General features: G+C 38.9%; 1 protein-coding gene across 2 annotated transcripts in view; it reads left to right on the forward strand.

Moving 5' to 3' along the window:
• CFAP70 (cilia and flagella associated protein 70) overlaps positions 1-20,464 on the forward strand; it is a 91,179-nt gene that overhangs the window by 7,089 nt on the left and 63,626 nt on the right. Inside the window, exons 2-7 of one of the 2 annotated variants that reach the window (XM_067025399.1) lie at positions 36-136; positions 11,506-11,604; positions 11,774-11,853; positions 13,053-13,232; positions 16,405-16,587; positions 19,246-19,340. In XM_067025399.1, the coding sequence (XP_066881500.1) occupies positions 11,511-11,604; positions 11,774-11,853; positions 13,053-13,232; positions 16,405-16,587; positions 19,246-19,340 (632 nt within the window). In that variant the 5' untranslated portion in view covers positions 36-136; positions 11,506-11,510. The remainder of the gene's footprint in view (positions 1-35; positions 137-11,505; positions 11,605-11,773; positions 11,854-13,052; positions 13,233-16,404; positions 16,588-19,245; positions 19,341-20,464) is intronic. The other variant, XM_067025398.1, reaches the window with a different exon arrangement.

Consider the following 20,464-nt stretch of genomic DNA (forward strand, 5'->3'; position numbering starts at 1 on the left):
CTTTTTTCTTTTTCTTCTTTTTTGGCCACACCAAGCGGCTTGTGGGATTTTAGTTCCCCAACCATGGATTGAAACCAGGCCCTTTGTAGTGAGAGCATGGAGTCCTAACCACTGGACCACCAGGGAATTCCCAAAGGTATTGTTTTTTTACATTCCCTTTCTGATATCTCATTGTTAGTGTAAAGAAATGCAGCCGATTTCTGAATGTTTATCTTGTATCTTGCTACTTTGCTGAATTAATCTGTTAGATCTAGTAGTTTTTGTGTGGAGTCCTTAGGGTTTTCTATATATAGTATCATGTCGTCTGCATATAGGGACAGTTTTACCTCTTCCCTTCCAATTTGGATACCTTTTATTCCTTTTTCTTGTCTGATTGCTGTGGCTAGGACTTCCAGTACTATGTTGAATAGAACTAGTAGGAGTGGGCATCCTTGTCTTGTTCCAAATTTTAATGGGAAGTCCTTCAGCTTTTCACTGTTGAGTATTATATTGGCTGTAGGTTTGTCATAATGGCTTTTATTATGTTGAGATATATTCCCTGTATACCCACTTTGGTAAGAGTTGTTATCGTGAATGGATTAGGTGCATATATGTTGAAGAGTGTAAAATCCTCTTCTTATATTCATCCTTTACCATTATATAATGTCCTTCTTTATCTTTCTTTTCTTTTTTTTTTTTTTTTTGTTGTTGTTGTTGTTGTTGTGGCCTCTCCCGTTGCAGAGCACAGGCTCTGGACATGCAGACTCAGCAGCCATGGCTCACAGGCCTAGCCACTCCACGGCATGTGGGATCCTCCCAGACGGGGGCACAAATCCATGTCCCCTGCATTGGCAGGCGGACTCTCAACCACTGTGCCACCAGGGAAGCCCTCTTTATCTTTCTTTATGGCCTTTATTTTAAAGTCTATTTTGTCTGATATGAATATTGCAGCTCCTGCTTTCTTGTCATTTCTGTTTGCATGAAACATCTTTTTCCATCCCCTCACTTTCAGTCTATGTGTGTCCTTTGCCCTAAGGTGGGTCTCTTGTAGGCAGCGTATTGTAGGCTCTTGTTTTTTTAATCCAGTCTGCCACTCTTTGTCTTTTGATTGGAGCATTCAGTCCATTGACATATAAGGTAATTATTGATACATATGTGTTTATTGCCATTCAAAAAAATAAATTTATTTACTTATTTCTGGCTGCATTGGGTCTTCGTTGCTGGGCACAGGCTTTCTCTAGTTGCGGAGAGTGGGGGCTACTCTTCGTTGCAGTGCGCAGGTTTCTCATTGCAGTGGCTTCTCTTGTTGCAGAGCACAGGCTCTAGGCACACAGGCTTCAGTACTGGTGGCATGTGGGCTCAGTAGTTGTGACTTAAAGGCTCTAGAATGCAGGCTCAGCAGTTGTGGCACACGGGGTTAGTTGCTCAGAGGCATGTGGGATCTTCCTGGACCAGGGCTCAAACCCATGTCCCCTGCATTGGCATGTGGATTCTTAAACACTGCACCACCAGGGAAGTCCTTTATTGCCATTTTAAACCTTGTTTTCCAGTTGATTCTATGTTTCTTTTTTGTTCCTTTTTCTTTTTGTTTCCTTTTTGTGGTTTGATCATTTCCTTTTATTTTATGCTTGTGTTCTCTTCTTTTTGGGTTTAGTAATCTATTGTATATTTTTGATTTGTGGTTGACCTGTTTTTCAAGTATGGTAGCCTCTTCCTATATCTGCTTGCTTTAGACTGATAGTCATATAGGTTCAAACACATTCTAAAAAAAAAAGGAATCTACATTTTCTTACCCTCCTTTCCCACGTTTTAGGATTTTGATGTCCTTTTTTACATCTTCATGTTTATCCTTTTCCTGTTCCTTGTGTTTATCATTGCTTTCACAAATAGGTCTTTTTTTTTTCTTTTTGATCTGTATACTGGCTAATTTAGTGATTTACTTTCCAATTGTAAACTGTGATTTCCTCCTTCCTATATCTTTTTGTTTCTTTTCTATTTAGAGAAGACCTTTCAATATTTCTTTTAGGATAGGTTTAGTATTGCTGTATTCTTTTAGTTTTTGCTTGTCTGAGAAATTCTTTATTTCCCCTCCTATTCTGAATGATAATCTTGCTGGGTAGAGTATTCTAGGTTGCAGATTTTTCCCTTTCAAAACTTTGAATATATTTTGCCACTCTCTTCTGACCTGCAATGTTTCTGTAGAGAAATCAGCTGATAGCCTTATGGGAGTTCCCTTGTAATTAACTATTTGTTTTTCTCTTGCTGCCTTTAGAATCCTCTCTTTATCTTTAACTTTTGCCATTTTTATTAGAACATGTCTTGGTGTAGGTCGGTTTGGGTTCATCTTGTTTGGGACCCTTTGTGCTTCTTGTATCTAGATATCTGTTTCCTTCTTTAGGTTTGGGATTTTTCAGCCATAATTTCTTCAAATACATTTTCAATAACCTTTTCTCTTTCTTCTCCTTCTGGAATCCCTATTATACATAGATTGACATTCTTTATATTATCCCATAGGTCTCTTATATTGCTTTCTTTTTTTTTCATTTGGTTTTCTCTCTGTTGTTTTGATTGGGTAATTTCCATTATTCTATCTTCCAGATCCCTTATTCTTTCTTCTGCATTATTCATTCTGCTATTCATTGTCTTTAGCTCAGCTTTTGTCTTGGCAAATGAATTTTCTAATTTTTCTTGGCTCCTCCTTGTAGTTTCTAGTTCCTTTTTACCATAATCTGCATTTCTGTCAGTAGCCTTTCTTAATACTTTCAGTATTTTCATTACCTTTTTGAACTCAGTGTCTATTAGACTGAAGAGGTCTGTTTCCTTGTTTGTTCCTTCTGGGGAATTCTCTTGGTCTTTTAACTGGGAGTTAAAGAAGCAGTTTAACTGCTTCTTCATTTTGCTTATATTTCTCTTACTCTGTGAGTTTAGGAGAAATGGTTATCTACTCTCATCTTGGAGGGCTATTTATATGTGGGAATGTCCCTGTGTAGCTTGTGTGAGTTAAATATATTTTTGGCACGAGGGCTGTTTTTGGTTTTTATGCTTGCTGTCTCTTTCCACAGTTTGTGCTGGCCATTATCCCCTTGATAGTGGGTGTGCAGGTGTGCAGCCCGAGCACACTCCCAGGAAGGCAGCGGTTAGGGCAGCGGTTGGTGCCTAGTTGTGGGACCCTCGGTAGTGGCAGCGGTCTGCGCCCACTTCTGGAATCTGAGATGGCAGTGGCGGCTCGTACCTGCCCCTGGAGCTCATGTAGGCAGTGCCCTGCCACCTGAGCGTGTGTGGAGAAAGAAACTCCTATGGAGGTCCCGCCTCTCTCCTCCTCTCGCACCCTGAACAATGGCATCTTGCCTCTCTCGTGGGCCCAGGCTTCTTCCTGTACTCCCTTGATTGAGGCACACCACACTCTAGCCCCCTCAGGCTGTCTGCACGCAGCCAACCCCAGTCCTCTCCCGTGGTCTGACCTCCAAAGCCTGAGCCTCAGCACTCAACCCCCGCCCGCCTCAGTGGACAAGCGTATCAGGCTGGTGAGTGCCAGGTGGTGACACCAACCATCTGTGCAGGTTTCTCTCTGCTTTGCCCTCTGCAAATCGGTTGCTGCACTCTCCTCTGAGGCTCTAAAGCTCCCCCTCTGTTCTGGCTAATCTCCCCGCCAGTGAGGTGACTTCCCAGTGTGTGGAAACTCTTCCTCTTTCACAGCTCCCTCCTGGGGGCACAGGTCCCATCCTGATTCCTTTCTCTCTTTTGTTTTCTCTTTTCTTTTGTCCTACCAAGTTATGTGGAGATTTTCTTGCCCTTTTGGAAGTCTGATGTCTTCTGCCAGCATTCAGTAGATGTTCTGTGAGAATCATTTCACATGTAGATGTATTTTTGATGTATTTGTGGCAGAAGGTGAGCTCCCCATCCTGTTCCTCTGAAATCTTGATCCGATTGATGACCCATACTTGTTATTTTTTGCTTTTGTTATTTTTTAGTGGCATATCTCCTGTGGTGCCTGCCAAAACCCACAGATTCCAAGATCCCAAACCCAGAGAGGTGGACCTGAGAATCTATACAGTATTCTAGAGCAATGCTTTCCAGACCTTTCTTTCCATAACAGTCACCTGAGAGAAAGTAATCTGGGAGAAAGTAATCTTCAGGGTCCCACCCCATCCCACTAAATTCACAATTGCCATGGGAAGAGCCTAGGTAGCTGTACCTTGGAAAAAAAATGTCTCAGGTGATTACTGGGAAACACTGTTCAAGAACAGTGATTCCTAGCTCTGGCATAGGTGGGAATCAGTCAACCACAGAGGCATCCATCTGACCTGCACTCTTTTATCCCATCCACTCTCTTCTACTTCTTTCTTCTTTCCTCTGTGCTTCTCTGTCGCCCCAAGTAAGAGTTGTATCTCAGTTGCCTTCTTCCCTAGCATGCTGGATGGGAAAGGCAACACTGGACCATTATTTTAAGCATGTCACTGAACTCATGAGAAAGAAATGGGAGTTCTTTTGTTCCAGAAACAAAACAGAAACTGAAACCTGGAATTCTTGAACAGCTGCCACTGGTATGTGGTGGTGTGGGGGGAGAGGGCAGTATTCTAAAACCTAGGGGCTTGGATTTTAATGCTCTTACAGAGACAGAGACTTGGGCTGCTATAGATTGGAAGTTGAGAGTGAGACCACCTACCTCGTCGTAAGCCAAGACTCTCAAAAAGATTGGACAAGAAAAAAATGTTCACTCACCATCATATCTGTCTAGGTGCTGGGTAGACAAAAAAACTTCCCTAAGAATTAGTAATCATAGAGTTATGTCGATCATTAAATAATATATATTTTCTTAAAACATGCAAGGAACATTTGTATAATAAAAGCTGGCCACTTACCAGGCCACAAAGCAAGTCCTGCCATATACCAAAGAATCAATAGCATACAGATGAAGTTTTCTGACCAAAATACAACAGTTAAAAAAATAAGAAATAACAAAAATATAGCAAAAATTATTATGAATAATTCATGGGACAAAGAGGAAATCATAATAAAAACTGCAAAGCAGAATCAAGTCAACAGTAAAACACCAAATAACCAAAACTGTGGGATATAGCTAACGTAATGCTTAGAGATACATTTATAATCTTAAGTACAGTCATTAGAAATCAAGAAGAATTTTAAACAGAACTTCTGCCTCCAAGAAGATGGACTAGATATACTTTCCTCTATTCCTCTCATAACTGTAAACCCTGGACATTATTTATATAACAAACATAACAGACTCTGAAAGGTAGAGAGAAGAAAGAAATGAGACTTGAGGAAAGACAGTGTGAGTTCCTTGGGTTTTTGTTTTGCCTCATATACCCCAAACTGTATGCTGAAGAAGCCAGCAACCTGGAAACAAAAATGGGTACAGATCAAACCAACCAACCAACAACAAAAATGTGCTCTCTCTAATCAAAAGACCAGGAAAGGGGGCAGCCTAGCATGACAGAAAACATTTAGGCAGAAACTGCTCTACTCCAGTCAGATGCCCAGAAGAAAAATTGTGGCCCCACCCACACCTAAGCCAAGTGGGGAACCGAGGCTTACATACGCACAAAGCTGAAATAACATGTCTCAACACCCTACTTGAGTGGTGTCAGAGAAGACCAAGTAGTAGGAAGCCAGGACTTTTGTGCCCTATGGTAATGACCCCCCCCCCCAACATGTATTTTTTGTTTTTTTCCCTTTGGCCATGCCACACAGCTTGTGGGATCTTAGTTCCCTGACCAGGGATTGAACCTGTGCCCAGGCAGTGAAAGCACCGAGTCTTAACCACTGGACCGCCAAGGAATTCCCTCAACATGTGGTTTTAATGGAGACCACACGGGGAGCCAGGGCTTCTGCCCCAATCTGGCAGTAACAAGGTACTCCTCCACTCCCCACTGGGGTGTGTCAAACGGGGTCTAGTGTAAAATCAAAACTCACCGTCATGTAGTGGTAATGCATCTACACCCACTGTAGTATCAGTAGAGAACAAGTAAGGAATCAGAACCCCCATTTCCCCTCAGCAATATGGAGGAGCTGCCTCACTCAGGTATTAATGGAGATTGAGTGGGGAACCTAGACTTCTATCTCCACCTGAAAATAATGAGGCATTGCCTCTCCCCTTCCTGTGTAGGAGCGGTGTCAAAAAATGCCAGCAAAAAAGAAGGTTTAAGTATGATTCAGAGTTTCATAGCATAATATAAAAATTCCAGGTTTCATTTGAAAATCACTCATTATACTAAGAACTGGAAGATCTCAAACTGAATTAAACAATCAGTAGATGCTAACACCAAGATGATAGATATGTTAGAATTATTAGACAAAGATTTTAATGAAGCCATGATAAAAATGCTTCAATGAGCAATTGTAAACATGTGGAAACAAATGAAAAAACAATAGACTCATAGGGGAAATAGAAAGTCTCAGTAAGAAATAGAAGATATAAAGAAGAATCTAGTAGAAATTTTAGAACTGAAAAATACATTAACTGATATGAAAAGCTCAGTGAATGGGCTCAACAGCAGAATGGAGGAAAAAGAGGAAAGAATCAGTGAACTGGAAGATAGAACAATAGAAATTACTCAATCTGAGTAGTGTAGAAGAAATAGACTAAAAGAATATGAACAGAACTTCAGAGTCCTGTGGGACTATGCCAAAAGATTTAACAGTGTTATTGGAGTATCAGAAGGAGAGAAGAAAGAGAGTGAGGCTGAAAAAGTATTCAAAGAAGTTAAGCCTGAAAACTCCCCAAATTTGGCTAGAGACATAAACCTACAGATTCAGGAAGCTGAGCGAAGTCCCAACAGGATAAACCCAAAAGAAATCTGTACTAAGAAACATCATAGTAAAACTTCTGAAAACTAAAGACACAGAAAAAAAATCTGAAAGCAGGGGAAAACAACTACAATTGTATCAGTTTCTCATCAGAAAACATGGAGGCCCAAAGGAAATGGAACAATATTTACAAAGTGATAAAAGAACTGTTCACCTAGAATCGAATACCTAAAAAAAAGATAGGAAGTGGAAATCAAGATATTCTCAAGTGAAAGAAAACTAAGAATTTGTCACCAGAAGACCTACCCTAAAAGAATGGTTGAAGGAAGTTCTCTGAACAGAAAGGGAATGATAAAAGAAAGAACCTAGAAACATCAGGAAAGAAGAAGGAATATGGTAAGCAAACATTTGGACAAATAAAATAAGCTTTCCTTCTCCTTGAGTTTTCTGAATTGTGTTTGACACTTGAAACAAAGTATAACACTATCTGATGTGGTTCTGTATATTGAGGAAGTATTTTTGGCAATTATAAACAGGGAGGGCAAGGGGACATAAAGGGAGGTAAGGTTTCTATACTTCATTCAAACTAGTGAAATGATGACATCAGTAGATTGTAATAAATAGTATATATATAATGCAATACCTATAGCAATGACTAAAACAGCTATACAAAGAGATATATTCAAAAGTATTATAGAGAAATAAAAATGGAATTCTAAAGAATGCTCAGGTAATCCAGAGGAAGGCTGAGAAAAGAAAATAGAGAAATGAGAAAGAGAGGACAAACAAAACCCAGCAGACTTAAGCTCTAATATATTAATAATTACATTAAATATATCGAGACACAGAGATTACAAATTTGATAAAGAAATACACTATATACTAGAAATTCAAAATATAACCATATGGTAAGGTAAAAAGTAAAAGAATAGAGAAAGATATGTCTACATAAATATAAAACTACAAAACATTGCTGAAGGAAATTAAAGATGACACAGATAAATTGAAACATATCACATGTTCATGGATCGGAAGATTTAATATTGTTAAAATGTCAGTACTTCCCCAAGTGATCTACAGATTCAATGCAATCCCTATAAAAATTCCAAAGACATTTTTTTGCAGAAATAATAAAAAAAACCTTTCTATAATTCATATGAAATCTTAAGAGACCCCAAATATCCAAAACAGTCTTAAAAAAGAACAAAGTTGGGGGGTCTCATACTTTGTTTTCAAAACATACTACAAAGCTACAGTAATCAAAACAGTGTGATATTGACAGAAACAGAGACATACAGAACAGTGGAATAGAATAGAGAGCTGAGGAATAAACCCTAACATATATGGTCAAATGATTTTTGACAAGGATGCCAAGACCATTCAATAGGGAGGGTAAGTCTTTTCAACTAGTATGCTAGGAAAACCGGATATCCACATGCAAAAGAATGAAGTTGGACTCTTACCTAACACCACGTTCAAAACAACGCAAAAATGGATCAAGGACCTAAATGTAAGTTCTAAAACAGAAAAAAACATAGGTCAAAACTTCATCATATTAGATTTCGCAGTGACTCTTGGATAGGATAGCAAAGGCACAGGTAACAAAAGAAAAGAATGGACAAATTGAACTTCATCAAAATTTAAAACTTTGGGGCATCAAAAGACACTATCCACAGAGTAAAAAGGCAACCCACAGAATGGGAGAAAATATTTACAAATCATATATCTGATAGGGGGTTAATATCCAGAATACATAGAGAACTTCTAAAATTCAATACCAAAAATACCCCAAACAACCTAATTCAAAAATGGGAAAAGGATTTGAATAGACTTTTCTCCAAAGATGATCGACAAATGGCCAGTAAACACATGAAAAAATAGTGAACATCACTAATTAGGGAAATGCTAACCAAAAATATGAGATACCCATTAAGATGGCTTCTGTCAAAGAAACAGAAAACAAGTGTTGGCAAGGATGTAGACACATCGGAACCATTGTGTACTTTTGGTGGGACTGTAAAATGGTACGGTTACTGTAGGAACTGGTGGTTCCTCAAAAAATTAAAAATAGAATGTATGATCCAGTGATTTCACTTCTGGGAATATATACAAAAGAATTGAAAGCAGGGTCTCAAAGAGATACATGTACACTTATGTTCATAGGAGCATTATTCACAAAAGGTAAAATGTGGAAGCAATCCACGTGTCCATTGACAGATGAATGGATAAGCAAAATGTGGTATATACATATAGTAGAATATTGTTCAGCCGTAAAAGGCAGGAAAGTCTGACATATGCTATAACATGGATGAACTTTGAGAACATTATGTTAAGTGAAATAAGCCAGTCATGAAAAGACAAGTACTGTATGATTTCACTTACATGAGGTACCTAGAGTAGTCAAATGCATAGGGATGGAAAGTATCCTGGTGATTTCCAGGGGGAGGGGAAAATGGGGAGTTATTGCTGAACAGGTATAAAGTTTCTATTTTAGAAGGTAAAAAGAGTTATGGAGATGGATAGCTGTGATGGTGGCACAAAAATGTGAATATACTTAATACCACTGGACTGATACTTAAAAATGGTTAGGATAATCAACTTTATGTAATGTGTATTTTAAAACAATTTTTAAAAGACATAAAAAAGAATATTCTGCCATTACTCTTGAAAACTTTGATAAAATGGACAATTTAGAAAGCCTAAAGAAATGGAAGATGCATCAATAGAGTGAAGGAGACTTAAGAGACACCAGCTAATCACAATGTGTGGACCTTATTTGCATCCTGATTCATGCATTCAAAGAAAATGCTGCTGAGAGATATGAGGTGGAACAAAAGGAAAGGCATACCATGTTAAACAGGAATGCTAAATAAAACAAAGATGTCATTCTCCCTCAGTTTATCTATAAGTTTAGCATGATCTCTATAAATCTGCCAACGTTATTTTTTTAAATTATAGAATGCTTACAGAAAAAAGTTTTTTTAAAATTTATATTTTATTTATTTATTTTTGGCTGCATTGGGTTCTCATTGCTGCACATGGACTTTGTCTAGTTGCTGCGAGCGGGGGCTACTCTTTGCTGTGATGCGCGTCCTTCTCATTGAAGTGGCTTCTCTTGTTGCGGGGCACAGGCTGTAGGCATACGGGTTTCAGTAGTTGTGGCACACGGGCTCTAGAGCACAGGCTCAGTAGTTGTGGCACACGGGCTTAGTTGCACCGTGGCATGTGGTATCTTCCCGGACCAGGGATTGAACCCATGTCCCCTGCATTGGCAGGAGGATTCTTAACCACTGCACCACCAGGGAAGTCCCCAGAAAAAAGTTTTTAAAGTAAGAATAATCAGGAATTTCTGAAAGAAAGTTAATGAGGGATTATTAATCCTACATGACAGTAAAACATAGTGTAAGACCATAATAAAACAATGGGGTGTTTGTGCATGCAGAGACTTACAGATTATTAGGACAGAATAGCAGGTCCAGAGATCGTCACCAATACTTCTGGTAAGTTAGCATCTGATTAAGATGACATTTCACATCAGTAGGGAAAAAGATGGTCTGTGTAATCAATGGTGTAAGGACACCTGGGTAGCTCTCTGGAAAAAGATGTAACTAATATCTCAGAATAACACCAAATTAAATTCTAGGTGGATAAAAATGTGTATAAAGTTAAACCATGTAAGTATGTACCATAAGAAATCATGGAATTAAAACAAATAAACATAGGGACTTCCCTGGTGGTCCAGTGGTTAAGAATCCTTCCAGTGCAGGGGACATGGGTTCAATCCCTGGTCGGGAACTAAGATCCCACATGCCACGGGGCAGCTAATCCCGTGTGCTGCAACAACTGAGTCCACATGCTCTAGACACCACGTGCCATAGCTAGAGAGAACCCCCCACGCCACAACGAAGATACTGTGTGCCGCAATGAAGACCCAATGCATCCAAATAAATAAATAAATATTTTTTTTAAAAAAAGGAAAAAGGGACTTTCAGGTTCCTTCTTTATTTTATTTTTAAAATTTATTTATTTATTTTTGGCTGCGTTAAGTCTTCATTGCTGCACGTGGGCTTTCTCTAGTGACGAGCAGGGGCTACTCTTGGTTGTGGTGCATGGGCTTCGTGTTGTGGTGGCTGCTCTTGTTGGAGAGCACAAGCTCTAGGCGCTCAGGCTTCAGTAGTTGTGTCATGCGGGCTCAGTAGTTGTGGCTCACAGGCTCTAGAGCACAGGCTCAGTGGTTGTGGCACATGGGCTTAGTTGCTCTGCGGCATGTGGGATCTTCCCAGACCAGAGCTCGAACCCGTATCCCCTGCATTGGCATGTGGATTCTTAACCACTGTGCCACCAGGGATGTCCCAGATGGTGATTTTTAGTCTTTCCTAAAATTGATTGAGGGAGTCATGACCAGTAATTTATTATATATGAAATAGAATAGAAAATATCTAAGGATTTTGAGCTAAGGATGAATATTACATGAAAGTTTGTTATAATCATATGTATCAGTAAGTTTATACATATGTGTGTACATGGTTATGATGTAAAAATCCTTTTAAAAAATAATTTACATGCAAAAAGATTAGTAAGTCACTGAGGAGGTCCAGTATCTTCCACTGGAAGTCACTAATAATGGTGCCTTCTCGAGTTTCGAGTTCATTTCTCTTAACTTGAATTTCTCTGACAATGCTTGCTTAATTGCACCTTGGTTATCTGAAGTGTGAGCTAGACATATTCTCATTTTCTTTGTTTTGATTTTTCTAGTAACGATGACTGAAGTTTTACCAAAGGAAAAGAAACAGAAAGAGGAGAAGACCATGATTCTTGGTCAAGCTGTGGTGGACCTTCTTCCTTTACTGGAAGGTCAGATGTGTGATTTGCTCAAAACCAGAAAAAACAAAGCTCATAAAACTTAGTTCCAGAGAAGTGCAAAAATCAACCTTAGTGAGTTTGAGGGATTCACTGAAAGATGAGCACAGTTATTTCTGCCTAACCCTTCCTTCTTTGGCTTGACTTGGCCTTCTTTTTGCAGGAGAGAGTTCATTTGAAACGATGGTCCCATTGCACCCTGTGCCAGGCTCGCCCTTGGAACCTCTTCGATCAGGTGTCAAGGTAATCAGAGTTTTAACTCTTAACATTTCAACCTGATATTCAGTCAAGCCTGTCTGCTCTTAAGGTTAAATTTAGTTGAGTCCAATTCAGCAGGCACCTTCTTTTCACAGGCACACATAGTGCTAGGTTCTGGGAAACAAAGATGAGTAAGGCAGACTCCTACTTTAGGAGTTCATAATCTACACATCAGAGGTTATGACTAGTGTGATTAAATGGTGGGGTGGGGCATATGGACACAGAGTAGGTATCTGTTACTTTGCCCAGGGGTAGATGCAGGGAAGTCTTAACCATGAAATGCCTCTTTAACTATGACCTGTTGAATTAAATTAAATAGTATATGAATGCATCTAACACACTTTCTGGCATGGTAGCCTGCTTCTGGTCATTAGAGGAGGGGAAGCATGAATTGGTAGGCTGTGTTACTGGTTTGTGTTCTGGACTTTGTTTCCCAGTTCCTCCTGGGATCGGTAGCTTCTTGGGGCACTGCTTTTGCCACTCTTGTGCAAGTACACTCACTCTCAGCAGATACCACAACTGTCTTCAGTTTTGCACAAGTAAGCCCCAACTGCCCCAACTATTCTGAAAGCAGTTCCCTACTTAACCGTTGATGTAGGCCCCTTCCTGATACTTGTTGATTCTGACCTTCGAGCTGCCACAATCCACTCCTACATCTGCTGTGATTCTCTCCTTCTCTTATTTTAGGATGTGATTGGTTTCTCCTAGGTTTTTTGGTAGATCTGATTTAATTTGCTTTCTGTCTTTCAATGATTCCTAAAAATGTGTAGTCCAGTGATGGCATTTCTTGTTTTCCAGGGCTATTGTAGCATTATTGTGTTATTGGATATAAAGATAATCATTTGATATCCTTCTGTCATTCCATGTGATTTGTGCTGGAAAGAGGTAGATATCTGGGCTCAATCTGCCTTCCTTGGTCCAGTGTCCCAGTCTATGTACTGTTGATTTCCCTTAGATCTTATAGAACAAGAGAAGGGAAGGGCTGTAGCTTAGGGATAAGGTTCTCTTCTTGGTTTTATCTCTAACTCATGGGACTTTAAAAAAGCTATTTGAATCCTCTGTATGGAAATAATTAAACCTGACCTTTTTACCTTGAGCAATGATGTGAGGTTCAAATGAGATAATGTGAAAAAAGGGAGGCCTCTGGCATTTTCAAATGTCTGCGTAATTTTATTCTTTTACAGCAGTGCAGTCTTGAAGTTAAAGTATTTGTGGCGGAGCCCTTATTGACTGCAGCCCAGATCTTAGGAGGCAGTCTCCTGAAGGTCACATTGGAGGCTGCCTACTCTGTGCCTGAATCCTTCATTCCAATGGGGCTGCTGCAGAACTTCATGGTTGGTCTGCAAATTCCATCAGCTGGAGAGGTAAAGACTTACAGCAAGATATTTATAGAAATTTAAACACTCATATGGTCATCTCTTCCTCACCTTCTAAGATTTCATTCAAAGCAGCCTCTGTTAATGGCTGAGATCTATTTTAGGCTCAAAAAAATAAAGTTTACTTCTGTTTTATACATGCATGTTAATATTTATAGTTTACATGTTCTACATAATATATACTACATATAATTTATATCAATAAGTACATATTTATGATGGAAAATATATAAAACATTTAAAATCTGACAATTTTTGGATGTAGTATTTCTACACAGATTACTTTTATGCCTATATTTTGTAGATTTTATATAATGTACTTTATTATACAAAACTTTCTTTTAATTCCAGGTTATTTTCTTAGTCCAGATTTCTTTTTTTTTTCTTTTTTTTTTTTCCCCAGATTTCTATGGAATGCTTATGTATGGGTCTTTTGAGGCTCTTGAGATTTCCAAATTGCTTGCTAAAAAAATGTAATTAGTTAATACTCTTACCTGCTTTATTGCCATTTTACATTTTTCATATAGAAATCTCCAATTCTCCTTCACCATTTAACATTCCCACCTGCAGTGCACAAGGGTTCCAATTTCTCCACATTTACCAACACTTGTTATTTTCTGTTTTTTGATAATAGCTATCCTAATAGATGTGAAGTAGCATCTCCTTGTGTTTTTGATTTGCATTCCCCTAGTGACTAATGATGTTGAGCATCTTTTCATGTGCTTATTGGCCATTTGTATATCTTCTTTGGGGAATTGTGTATTCAGGTCCTTCGCCCATTTCTGAATTGGGTTGTTTGTCATTTTGTTGTTGGAGTTTTAGGAGTTCTCTATATATTTTAGCTATTACTCCCTTATTAGATATGTGATTTGCAAGTATTTTCTCCCATTCTATTGGTTGCCTTTTTTACTCTGGTTAGTGTCTTTTTAAAAATAATTTATTTATTTATTTATTCGGCCATGCCGCATCTTAGTTGCAGCACATGAGATCTTCGTTAGGTTGCCGCATGTGAGATCTTTTAGTTGTGGCATGTGGAATCTAGTTCCCTGACCAGGGATCGAACCCCGGCCCCCTGCATTGGGAGCATGGAGTCTTAGCCACTGGACCACCAGGAAGTCCCTGGTTAGTGTCTTTTGATACCCCCAAATTTTAAATTCTGATGAAGTTCAATTTGTCCATTTTTTTCTTTTATTGTCGTAACCAAGAAATCATTGCCAAATCTGATGTCACAAGGCTTTTCCCCCTGTGTTTGCATGTAAGAGTTTTATAGTTTTAGCTCTTATGTTTAGGCCTTTGATCCATTTTGAGTTAATTTTTGTATATGGTGTTAGGTAAGGACCAACTTCATTCTTTTGCACATGAATAGCACCTGCTTAGCACCATTTGTTGAAAAGACTGTCCTGTCCCTATTGAATGGTCTTTTTTAAAAAAATAAATTTATTTATTTTATTTATTTATTTTTGGCTGCATTGGGTCTTTGTTGCTGCACATGGGCTTTCTCTAGTTGCGGAGAGTGGGGGCTACTCTTCATTGCGGTGAGCTAGCTTCTCACTGCGGTGGCTTCTCTTGTTGTGAGCATGGGCTCTAGGTGTGCAGGCTTCAGTATTGTGGCACGTGGGCTCAGTAATTGTGGCTCACCGTCTCTAGAGCACAGGCTCAGTAGTTGTGGCACACGGGCTTAGTTACTCTGCAGCATGTGGGATCTTCCCGGACCAGGGCTCTAACTTGTGTCCCCTGCATTGGCAGGCAGATTCTTAACCACTGCGCCACCAGGGAAGCCCTGAATGGTCTTGGCATCCTTAATTTTGACAATTTTTGCTGGCATTGGTTTTGTTTTTTTTCTTGAGGAGCAGATTTTCAAAGATTCTTACTCTGCTATTCTAGAAATGTCCCTCCTTCACAGAAGTTTTAAAACTTAACCCAAAGAACTAGAATAGTTGAGTTACAGGTTATGCCAATTTTACTTTTTATAAGAGACTACAAAATTGCTTTCCATAGTTGTACAAATTTATACTTCCATCAACTATGTATAAGAATACCATTCTCTTCACAATGCTGTCAACACAATATTTTCAGACTTTGACTTTGCTAATCTACAGTTTAAAATGGTATCTCATTGTTTTAATGTGCATTTCATTTATTAATGATTTTTAGCATGTTTTTATTTAAATGTTGGATTTTTGAATTTCCCTTTTTATAAATTGTCTGTTTATAACTTTATCAATTTTCTATTGCAAGTATATTTTGGATAAATTACAGATATGAAAATGCCTATATTTTTAGCCATTTGTCAGATTTGTTTGTTTTTTAAAAGATAATTTTTAAAAAGGTATGTCATAACTCTCATATAAATATAAAATGACATAAAAGGTTTAAACCAGTTCAGAGGAGAATCTGGGGACTTCTCTGGTGGTCCATTGGCTAAGACTCTGTGCTCCCAGTGCAGGGGACCCAGGTTCTATCCCTGGTCAGGAAAATAGATCCCACATGTGGCAACTAAGAGTTTTCATGCCACAACTAAAGATCCCACATGCCACAATGAAGATCCCACATGCTGCAACTAAGACCCAGCCCAGCCAAATAAAGAAATAAAGAAATATTTTTTAAAAAGGAGAATCTGGGCTTCCCTGGTGGCGCAGTGGTTGCAAGTCCGCCTGCCGATGCAGGGGACTCGGGTTCATGCCCCAGTCCGGGAAGATCCCACATGCCGCGGAGCGGCTGGGCCCGTGAGCCATGGCCACTGAGCCTGCACGTCCAGAGCCTGTGCTCCGCAACGGGAGAGGCCACAACAGTGAGAGGCCCGTGTACCGCAAAAAAAAAAAAAAAGAGAATCTGAACAAATGACCCATATATACAAGCAACTAGGAATCTTGAAATATATTTGCTAATAATTCAAAACTTATCAGCCATAGTGCCGTAATCAATTATATCTCCACTGGACATAATACATGTCCATATCTATGGACAAGAATAATTTGCATTATTATCAATTTTCTAAAAATTATGGAATTAAAAAATAGCAAGACAATGAAGGTCACAGGCCCCTCTTTAGAATCAGATAATCACAGAAGGATCTGTTAGACAACACCTGGCATTCCGTTGAAAACACACTTCAAAGTCTTTCACAAAATTTCCTGATATATGGTATTTATTTCTATAGAAAGACTATCCCATTTTCTTCAAGAATGGAACTCTGAAGCTTGGAGGGGAAAGAGAACCTGTTCCTCGGCCCAAAAAATGGCCTATTGCCAACATTCTGGCTCCAGGAGCTAATAACATTCCTGAAGCTTTTATCGTTGGTGGGCCTTATGAGGAAGAAGAAGGGGAACTCAACCAACCTGAGGTGAGAGAATTAGGCGGGTTTGGTGATAATCTCAGTGCACTGACAAATGATAAAACATATGTTTACAGTTTGTAAATCACTGTAATTCATATACATCCATCACCTCTTAAAACAAGTGTATGTCAAAATAAAACAATTACTATAAAGTTCTGAGTAAAACATTTCCTGACTTCTTAAGTCCAACAAACAAACTAATTGATTTAATCCATATTTATTCTTTATTTTATTTGAAATTTATTTATTTATGAGTAGGTTATAATACAGTTACAGGTCAAAATAAAACATTAAGAGATATGCAGTTAAAGTCTCCCGCCTCCTCCATGTCTCTTCTCCCTAATTCCTTCCCAGATCATCACCCTGGTAGTTAACCTTTGTTATAGTTTCTTGTGTTTCCTTCTGGTTACATTTTTATGCATATAAAAGCAAAAGTAAATAGTCAAAAGAAGACTCAGAAGCAAAAACATTTAGAAAAGTAAAGTTTCCTCATAAAAGATGCAAGGGAGTCAGATTTCAGAAAGACTGGCTCAAAGACATCAGCATAGTAAAAGTCAGGGATCAAATTGTTTTTCTTTACAGAGTCCAGATTTATAGGAAGTATTCAAAGTCTTGCTGTTTTCAGATCTAGAACCTGTCAAGAAGACTCTGCTATTTTTGCTTTATCTCAAGTGTGAAATGTTTATTTATTTATTTTTAATTGAGTACATATAAAGTGCTTAATCATATTGGAAGTAGGGAAAATGTGTTTTTTCTTCACATACTCATACACACGTATACCTACATGTATTCTTTCCCTATCATGTTTTTTTTCACAAATGGTGGCATACTCACACACTTCTGCAACTTGCTATTTTCGCTTATAGTGTATCTTGGAGATTTTTTCTACATTCTTTTTCTTTCTTTATTTGTACTTGTGTAACAGAGCAGGACCCTATGGGGCCTTCTGGGGACAGGCCTTTCCCCCAAATCCTCTGCTTTAGCTCCTCTCTGAAGTACCTAGATAATAATATTTGATGCACATTTCCTGAGTTGTTTTACAGATGTGAAAACCCCCCACCAAGTGGAAGATGACCATGAGCACATAGGCCCAGGCCTCCTGGAGCCTAGGTACTGAAAATGTTAACCCCTGTGACACCACCCTGTTCCCTCACCATCAGCCAATCAGAGAATTGTGCATGAGCTGATCTCGTACCTTGCAACCCCCCTGCCCCCCACACACCGGGCTTTTAAAAATTTTTGCTGAAACCCTTCAGGGAGCTCGGGGTTTTTAGGGCATGAGCCACCCGTTTCCTTGCATGGCCCTGCAATAAATCTTTCTTTCTCTGCTCCAAACTCCAACGTTTTGGTTTGTTTGGCCTTGCTATGCATTCGGCACATTGCGCTAACACTTGCTTTATGATATACTTTTTTTAAAGTATAGACCTACTTTAACTTGCTTAACTAGTCTCCTGTTGGTGGACATTTCAGTTGTTGAAATTATTCTTTTCTTTTTGTTCCTTCCCTCCCTCTTGCTTTCTTTCTTCCTTCCTTCCTTCCTTCCTTCCTTCCCTCCCTCCCTCCCTCCCTCCCTCCCTCCTTTCTTTCTTTCTTTCTTTCTTTCTCTTTCACTCTTACTTCATATTTTTCTACAGTCTTACTTCATATTTTTCTACAACCTATGTTTGTCAAGAGCATAGAAAATGCTGTAAACATATTTGCAAATGTATTTTTTTTTTTTTTTTTTTTTTTTTTTTTTTTTTGTGGTACGCGGGCCTCTCACTGTTGTGGCCTCTCCCGTTGCGGAGCACAGGCTCCGGATGCACAGGCTCAGAGGCCATGGCTCACGGGCCCAGCCGCTCCGCGGCATGTGGGATCTTCCCGGACCGGGGCGCGAACCCGTGTCTCCTGCATCGGCAGGCAGACTCTCAACCACTGCGCCACCAGGGAAGCCCTGCAAATGTATTTTGAATGAACGGATAATCATTAGTGGAAACATTCAATAAAGTAATTTTACAATGAGTGGTTGAATTACTTTCAGTATCTGATTCTAAATATTTTAAATAGAGATAAGGCTAGCAATATTTTAATAACATTGTGCAGTGTCTTTTCTCATCATTGTGATTACTAAAAATTCATGCTCTTCTTACATTAATGTTTTCATTTAGATCAGGTATTTTATTTTAGATATTTAGATTTTATATTCCATTTTAGTTTAGATAGCTAGTTCTCAACCCTGATTGCTCATCACAGTCACCTGGAAAGCTTTTAAAATAGTAACAATGACCAAGCTCTAACCCGGATCAATTACATAGGAATTTACTTTTTAAATAATACCAATGCCCAGGTTTTGATTTTTTTTTTTTAGCAGCTCCCAGATAATTCTTATATGCATCCACGGTTGAGAATCACTGATTAAGGTTATGTGAGTGAATATTTGGCCGTTAATATTAGATTGATATAAGGATAATATAAGTATTTTATTCTATATACTGTATTAATAGTAAAGTACCCTAAAATTTAAGATGGTGGTAGGATTTTCAGTAGTAGTCATACTTATAGTAGTATTAGTAGTTGTAATAAAAATATTGTGATCAAATCCATTAAAAGAATGCCCCACAGATGGAGCAGGAGACAACCATGGCATACTTAGAGAATAAAAGTCCCTGTCTTATGATTTTATAGGACAGGGAATTTAGGAACCAAGCAGAGTGCATAAAGAAAAGGATTACTTGGGACTTGGAAAGTCGCTGCTACCTTGATCCTTCTGCAGTGATCAGGTAGGAAGAGGGAGGGAATATGTCTAACCAACAAAGACTATAGGTGGGAAGAAATGTTACTTTTGTTTATTTATATTTGAGTTAAGGTGATCTTGAGGTTCTCTTCCACCACATCTGCTAATAGCAGGCTTCTAGTGATGGTACCTTAACCATGGGGAATTCTTGTTTTGTTCAGAGCTGGTATGTGTGGTGGCTCTACAGTATTATTAGATATCCAGGCTCAATCTTTCTCTTTGCTCTACCTTCTTTAACATGTACGTTCCATCCACAAGGTTGTCTCATGATGGCTCTTAGAGCTCCAGCCTGCACATTTACATTCCTTTCAGAATGTTGGAAGAGGGGAGTGCTTATGGATTAAACAAGGACACATTCTGGCTGTATTAGCCCCTCTTATAGAACCTTCCTGGAATCTGACAACCCCTGTTTACATCTCATTGGCCATCTCTTGATGCAAAAGAGGCTTAGGAAATAGTGGTTTTGTTGGACACATTGTCACCCAGACTAGATCAGGATTTATATACTAAAGCAGAACATGACACAGTTTTGTGTGGGTAGCTGTCAGTCTCTTGTCACAGTGACCTGGAGATTAGGGAGAGGTGAGAAATAGAGGATTATCAATTATGTATAATCTGAATGAAAATCTCTGTTTTTTTCAATTAATAGACTATTTTTATTTTTATTTTATTTTATTTTTTTTTTGTGGTACGCGGGCCTCTCACCATTGTGGCCTCTCCCGTTGCGGAGCACAGGCTCCGGACGCGCAGGCTCAGCGGCCATGGCTCACGGGCCCAGCCGCTCCGCGGCATGTGGGATCTTCCCGGACCGGGGCACGACCCCGCGTCCCCTGCATCGGCAGGCGGATTCTCAACCACTGCGCCACCAGGGAAGCCCAAATTAATAGACTATTTTTAAAAACAGTTTTAGGATTACAGAAAAATTGATCAGATATTTCAGAGTTCCTATATACCCAATTTGACAGTAGTATTATAATATTAATGTACATTGTTGGATTTGATTTGCTGATATGTTATTAAAGATACATTTTACTTTTATTTCTTTGAACAGTTAATCTATTTAATTAAAAATAAAAAAAATTTTATTTTACTTTAATCTGTTTCATTCTC

The sequence above is a fragment of the Kogia breviceps genome, chromosome 2 (genome assembly GCF_026419965.1).
Source record: "Kogia breviceps isolate mKogBre1 chromosome 2, mKogBre1 haplotype 1, whole genome shotgun sequence".
Classification (NCBI taxonomy): Eukaryota; Metazoa; Chordata; class Mammalia; order Artiodactyla; family Physeteridae; genus Kogia; species Kogia breviceps.